The 7258-nt window shown below is 51.6% G+C and overlaps 1 protein-coding gene across 2 annotated transcripts; it reads right to left on the bottom strand.

The window, feature by feature from the left end:
• Window positions 1-224: 224 nt before the first annotated feature.
• Window positions 225-5998, bottom strand: PLAU (plasminogen activator, urokinase). 2 transcript variants are annotated; one of them, XM_061161872.1, is made up of 11 exons: window positions 5881-5998; window positions 5445-5533; window positions 4961-4994; window positions 4717-4824; window positions 4231-4405; window positions 3949-4040; window positions 3542-3761; window positions 3183-3343; window positions 2456-2596; window positions 1956-2104; window positions 225-1311 (listed from the first exon to the last, which is right to left on the bottom strand). In XM_061161872.1, the coding sequence occupies exons 2-11, from the start codon at window positions 5499-5501 to the stop codon at window positions 1135-1137; spliced, it is 1314 nt and encodes a 437-aa protein (XP_061017855.1). In that variant the 5' UTR covers window positions 5502-5533; window positions 5881-5998; the 3' UTR covers window positions 225-1134. The 2 variants fall into 2 exon arrangements, with proteins under 2 accessions (XP_061017855.1, XP_061017857.1); XM_061161874.1 differs by having other exon boundaries at window positions 3183-3331.
• Window positions 5999-7258: the final 1260 nt, after the last annotated feature.

Genomic DNA, 7258 nt, shown 5'->3' with positions numbered 1-7258 from the left:
CACTGGACTGCCAGAAGTCCCTGGGGCACCTTTTTGTACCTTATGTGCTGTGGAGGATTTGCACTACAACTCTCCTAGCTTCTCCTTCCCAAAGGCCCAGTAAGTCCAAGATATAGCCCCATGGGAATCCCTGGGATGCATTCCACCACCTTCATCTTCTACTTTTTATGCTCCCAATTCCCTCCCATACAAGCACCAGGAAAGAGCCAAAATCTTCAGAAATATCACATTTGATTGATCATATTTATTCAAAATTACAAAAATAGATATAAATAAAAATACCAGAATATAATTATTAAATATTCAGTGTACAGAAGTGGTCCTCACCTCACTCAGCGAGGATTGGATGAACTCGGCTAGAAGGTCAGAAGGGATATCCATGTGAAACTGAAACTGCAAATTTAGTGCTTCTCACAGTCTGTGCCCCAGAATGATACATTTATACATATCATTGCCTGGGAGGCCCAAGAGGCCCCAGGAGTGACCCACGACTTCTCCAAACAGGCTATTCTGTATGATGTCACATCCAGACAATTTGGGGAAGTATCTAGACTTGCAGTCAGACATAGAACACCAGCTCTTACACTGACACAGCTTGCACACAAGTGTGCAAACATATACACGCAAATGTAACATTTCCTGATACATTCATAGAATGTCAGAGCCCTTCCCTCAAGTCATTAGTGTCTCTACTCTCCAAACCATTGTTCTTTCATTGGTTGAGCTCTCTCAAGAGACCTCAGTTCTGTTATACTTCCTAATTGGGAAATTATTCATTTCCCAACAGTGGGCCTCATGAATGGCCCACTGCCAGGAAGCTGGGTCTCCTTCCACCTATGCACAGGAGATGCCATTTTTAACTCCAGGAAGCTTTCGTCCAGAAATGGACAATACTATCCTGGCTCAGGACCACCCTTCCATCCTGATCAGGAAGGATCTGGGCATCCAGCACCCAGACTATATCTGAGGGTAAGTCTACTGTCGTTCACCCTGGGAGCAGCACAGGCAAAACCACCTCTGCAGAGTCTATCTTCCTCAGTCTCTTCCTTATATATAGCTGTGCAGCTGGCCCTACTGCAAAGATGACGGTCAGCATGTGAGTGGGTGGTGCTTTCCTTGGTTCTCTAGGGTCCTTCAGAGGGCAAGGTCAATCTCTCCCCTGGTGTGAGTGTGGATCCAGGGCAGGAATTTTGAGACCCTTGTGTAGACTCCTGGCTTGTCCTTCATGGCACATTCACGGCCCCAGCTCACAATCCCAGTCAGGGTCAGGCGGCCTTGGATGGTGCAGACCAGTGGGCCCCCTGAGTCTCCCTGTTAAGCCAAAGACACAAAAGGTGAGTCCTAGGAGAAGTGAGAAGGGGGCCAATCATGCCGAAGAGAGAAAAGAGAGTTTCCTAGAGTCAAAGTCCTTAGTGACTCCCAATTTTCTACATCAAATTTAAAAATCCTCTGCTTGCCTTTCAAAGCCCTGTTATCTACAATTCCATCTACATTTTCAGACCCTATACTTCTCCTTCCTGTCCCAAGATATACCGTGGTCATTCTCATTTTTGTATCTTGCAAACTGAAATGCTCTCTAGTCTTCTCTCTGCCTCCCTATCAAATTCCTATGGATTAAGAGGCACATTCTTTCTAAAGCACTCCCCGCCATGACCATCTTGTTGGTGCTCACCTCCTTCTCCTAAAGAGCTGATCAATTATAATTTACATGACACTCTGAGCACTGCATTGTATTATTTTCTATTGTTTTCTCTTTCTTATGGTCTTAGTCCCTGTCCCTTTCTGAGTCTGAAGTGCCTAGCACAGAGCCAGGCTCTTGACAAATGTTTGGAACCCCAGTCCTGGTCCTGGCTTCTTGGGACTTTGACTGGAGAAAGACTCCCCAAAGTTGATAGGAAAAAGCCCAGGAGCCCTGGGAGACCAGGGTGATGGAGAGAGATGCTTGGAACTCTCACCTGGCAGGAATCTGTTTCCCACTGTGGGTCAGCCGCACACAGCATTTTGTCAGTGACTTCAGCGCCATAGTAGTGGGGCTGCTGACACTTCTCATGGGAAACCAGATTCACAAAAGTCATTTTCAGCTGCTCTGGGTAGCGATAGTCAGCTGGATGGAGGAAACGGGGAGGAATTTATGTTAAGATGTGTATGTCCAGTCAGCACACCGTGACTCTGTCAGGGAGGGGACCAAAAAGTGCCCCTACCAGGGAAAGCCCTTATTTTTTTCCCACCCAAAATCTACATATTTACCCCACCTGTAGTCCCTCACCCCTCACCCATTTAATTTTATGGCTCATCAGTTCCTAAATAATGCTCTGCACTCCATCCCCAGACCCATCTGCTGCTTCCACCATTCTCCCATCTCTTTCTCCACAGTCCTCCCTTGATCAAGCTGAGCTCACTTCCAGGCTACAACACTTGCCCAGGACCCTCTCAGCCAGACCCAAATGTCACTTACAGGGATGCTCTTTTCCGAAGCCAGTGATCTCACACCTTGTGCCAAAATGGGCATCTCCATATAGTGGGGGCAGGCAGATGGTCTGTATGGACCGGGAGGGCTGTGCACATTGGCCTTTGCTGGTACGGATCTTCAGCAAGGCTAGGGGAGCAGGAAGGAGGCAAAGGAGAAAGATCACCATGTGGTTAGGGGGTTACCATCACTCCCCTCCAAACCCTGAGGCTGTCTGTTCCTGCATTAGTTAAGGTCAGAGGGCATCCTGGGAGGTCTGCTGGTAGCCTGTCACCTAAAACAAGCCTCTTCTATTCCATGCCTCAAGAGTTTTGTTCCAGTTGCTGACAGAGGCTTAGACAGCCAGGGCTACTGCATACAGCTGTATGGATTTTTTTTCCTGCAAAAAGCCCTGGCAGAGGTAGTTAGGCTGAAACCAGCCCCAATACCCTCTCCAAGTTCTATATCCTGGGACAGACAGAGGCTCCATCCCACAACAGAAAGGGCATCCCAGTCCAAGCTATTGCCACCCAGAGGAAATTCACCTGTTTGGAAATTCAGGGACTCTACAGAGGAGCACCAGGCCTCTCATGTTTTTCACTCCGAATTCTTCCCCACCACTCCCTTTAAAGCAGGGTCTTCAAGTTCCGCTACAACCCCAACTTCCCACTCAGGTCTCTTCAGATCCCCCTCCTCCCAGCTATCATTACTGGGCAGATGAGGGTTTTCCACTCACCAATATCATTGTGGTGAGCAAGGGTGTCCGCACTGTAGTCCTCATGCAGGATGAGCTTTTCCACCTCAAACTGCATCTCCCCACGTGTGTGGGATTTAAACCTTGACTGACCCAGGTAGACAATGTAGTCCTCCTTCTTTGGGTGATCACTGTGGGGAGATCTGTGAGATAGTCTGATCCTGTGAGGTCCTGTCACTTCCCCCTCCCCGCCACAATGACCTGAGAGCATCACCTCTCCCCAAGGCCATGGGTCATATAGAGAGAGACTGAGGGATTAGAAATAAGGGGAATCTTTTGCTGGGAAGGAGGAAGGGATTAGTTTGGGCAGAAGGGTCAGGGACAAGAAACGAGGAACATACATGAAGCAGTGTGTGGCGCTGACCACCCAGCAGGGACTGATGAGACTGCCACCGCACACATAGGTGACCGAGCCTCCTCGATGCCTCCTATAGATGGCTGCAAACCAAGGCTGGTTCTCGATGGTGGTGAATTCTCCCCCAACAATCTTAAAGCGAGGCCTCAGAGCCTTCTGGCCACACTGGAACTCTGCTTCCTCCTTAGGAGAGGAGGGACTTTCTCCTGGAGGAGAAAGAAAGGGATGTCTTGGGGAGGGAGGTAGGATAAAGTCTTTTGCTCCTGGTCCTCTGACCACCCAGTTTTCAGGGCCAGGCAGGCCTCCCTCCTCATCCCTCCTGTGATGCAATAAGGGAACATAGGAGTTTGTCACCTTCCACCCCACCATCATAAACAGGCCAGTGACACTTACCAACAGAGCAGTCCTGCACCATGCACTCCTGGACAAACTGCTTTAGGCCAACCTGCACGTAGCACCAGGGCCTTCTCTGATTGTCCGGGTTCCTGGCAACATAGAGGGGAGGAGGGTGTCACTCCAAGCCAGTTTGCCTTTTCTGTATCTTCCCCTTCAGAGAAGACTCAACCAACGGCCTTGATTTTCTCACACTATGGCCAGCACTTGGCAAACAGGATAGTAACAAGAGTTTCTGTGAGGCCATGAGGAAGGTCCTTGCTACCCCCACTTACCACTTACCTGCAATAATTGTGTTTCCCCAGGCCCAGCTGAATGGCATCAGATCTGTGGGCATGGTACGTTTTCAGAAGGACAGTGGCAGAGTCCCAGGCCAGGCAGGGCCGGCCTCTGAGGTCTGTGTTGGCCTTCCCTCGGTAAGAGTGACCATTCCCCTGATAGCAGGTTTTCGATGTATCTGTGGAAGAATGTGGGGATGAGAATATTAGAGAAGGAAGTTCAGACAGGCATTTTAGAGAACTTGCCAGGCCTCAGATGATATCAGTGAGGTAGAAGATCCTAGAGAGGGTCTCTTTCCACCCCCATCTTACATTTGGGCAGCCCCAGCTTCATGAGACAGTGTGTGTTCACTGTATATCACATGGGGGTGAAGATGCCCTCCACTCTACCTCCTAACTCCTGCCTGCTCTTCCATCCCACCCATGTCTCCCTACCCCCAAATCACTGGTACCCCCTGCCCCTTCCCAGTTAGAGTCAGGACCCCCATACCTATCTCACAGTGCTCCCCTTGGAATTTCTTTGGGCAACTGCATCGCCGAATGTTGGAGAAGTACTTGTAAGACACACATTTTCCTCCATTCAGACAGTCACAGTTTGCTGGAAAACACAAAGGTTGAAGGGTAAGCAAGGAGCGTGGGAGTAGGCCTGGGGAGAACCAGCCTTGAAGCAAAAACAGGGAGGGGCTGCCCCTTGAGGCTTTTCCAAGATGTCTGTGCAAGGGGTGGATACTCACATACACCAGACTCTTTATGAACTTCATTGCTGCCCTGGAAGAGATAGGGGAATGGGGGAGAGAAAGTTCAACAAAGGTTCCATGTTCCTGAGACCCCAGAGCAAAGATTAACTGGCTCCAATCCCAAAACTCACCCTCCCTCCAGTTGCCTCTCTCCTCACCCTGTTCATGTCTGTCTAGCCCTCATATGGAAGATCATAGGTTTCCAGCAGGGAGAAATGGACTGACTCAAATAAGCTTCACAAATCAGGTGCCAGCAGGTTCAGGCAGTCCCTGTGGCTTCTTCTTCCCTTGCCAGCAAGTACAGGCTCCCCAGTTCTCAAGGCCCCAATGCCACACCTGTCCTTTTCCCCTGTTTGGCCCTACTGTTGATGAATTTTGGAGGACTCCAACTCCCTATGCAGCCTCTTCCTTCCCCTGCGCTGTTCCGGGGTCTTGCAAGCCGCCTCCCGCCACCTAAAGTCAAAGCAGGGAAGCCACTCACTTCGGAGTCGCTCACGACCAGGGCACAGACGAGCAGGCACGCCAACAGGACCCTCATAGTGGCAGAGGCTGGGGCTCTAGACAGAGGCTCTGCATGGGAAGGAGAAGTCAGGGGAAGGAGAAGTCAGGGGAAGAAGCGGAGAAGCGCAAAGGCCGGCGGGGTGGATTACTGCAGTTCAGGGCTGGAGACCCTAGGTTCCCTGCGGGACGAGCCCGCGGTGACCTGGCTCCCCAGGCCTGGCCGTCTCCCCTTTTTGGAGGTTCAGAGGGTCGTGGCGCAGCCTGGACCCGCCGCTGCAGGGGGACACATGGGCACGGGGCGCGGTGACTCAGCGCGCAGACGCAGTCGAGCCGGGGCAGCCGGTAAGGGGAGGTAAAGCCGGCAGCAGCAGGGTCGCCCGCATCCACTCTGCGCTCTCAGGGAGGCTCACACTCACCCGCGGTTACGGCCAGAGGGGCGCAGGACCGGGACTGTGGGGACTTGTAGGCACTCTGATGCTCCGCCGAGGTCTAGGGCTCCAGTCTGCGCTGTGCTGCCAGCCGGCACTGCAGGCTCTATATTAGGACTCGCCCCAGTTCTGGCCCCGCCCCAGCCCGGGATCGCCCCGTCCGCTCCCTTCCCGCCCCTTCCCTGCGGGCCCGCAGCCACTTGAACCCCGCAGGCTTCCACAGCCGAGACTGAGGGGCAGCGCAGTCACCAGTGGAGGGGACTAACCAGGTCTGAACTTAGAGATGGAGAGGTAACGAAATTCACCGTCCGTTCCTTCCATTCACCTGACCTGGGCCCGCTGGGTGCAGCATCCCTCAACCTCCCGAATTGCCAGAAGGAGAGGCGCTAGGGAGACTCTCCCCTCCAGTAAACCAGCTCTTCTCCACCCTCGGCCTCCAACTGCCTAGGACAGAGATTCGGACCCCTGGGCTTAGGGGTAGAGCCCGCAGCTCATACAGCTGTGAAGTCTTTCTCACTTGATTTTAGCCAAAAGGCCGAGAAGCGATGTGTGAAGTCTTTCTCAATGTGAAAATGCACGCTCGCTGAAACAGACCCCCCCGCCGCACCCCGCTGGTTACTGGGGCTGCCCCTGTAGTATGCCGGCTTCTCCAAAATCAACACAACCAGTGGATAAGACAAGTTGAGTTTATTGCTTACTGCAGTAAGGCAGTTTGGTCGTGACAGGCGGTGGGGGAGGGCGTCGGATTTTATTGAGAATTTGCAGTTTGATTGGGCTTCCCTTGCGGCTTAGCTGGTAAAGACTCCGCCTGCAATGCGGGAGACCCGGGTTCGATCCCTGGGTTGGGAAGATCCCAGGAGAAGGGAAAGGCTACCCACTTCAGTATTCTGGCCTGGAGAATTCCGTGGATTAGTCCACGGGTCACAAAGAGTCGGACACGACTGAGCGACTTTCACTTTTGCAGTTTGATTTAAGGGAGTCTTTGAAAGTGAGGGCTTGATAAGGACTGGATAAGAATCCTGCTATGATTTTGTAGGATTGTGAGAACAGGGCTTCCCAGGTGGCGCTAGTGGCATAGAACCTATTTGCCAACGCAGGAGACATAAGAGACTTGGATTGGAACCCCCGAGGGCATGGTAATCCTCTCCACTATTCTTGCCTGGAGAATCTCCATAGAGAGATGACACAGGAAGGCTAGAGTCCATAAAGTTCCAAAGAGACACGACTGAGGCGATTTTACACTCACACACATGAGAATAAAGTCTTAGGGCACAAACTGTCGATGCTTTCTATTGAAGTTTTGATGTGTCTTCCAGGAAGTTCCTCTAATGAACCATCCATAGTATTGTCACTTAATAAAGACAAT

Source organism: Dama dama, chromosome 15, assembly GCF_033118175.1.
Source record: "Dama dama isolate Ldn47 chromosome 15, ASM3311817v1, whole genome shotgun sequence".
NCBI lineage: Eukaryota > Metazoa > Chordata > Mammalia > Artiodactyla > Cervidae > Dama > Dama dama.
This window is presented reverse-complemented; position numbering and strand designations above follow the sequence as displayed.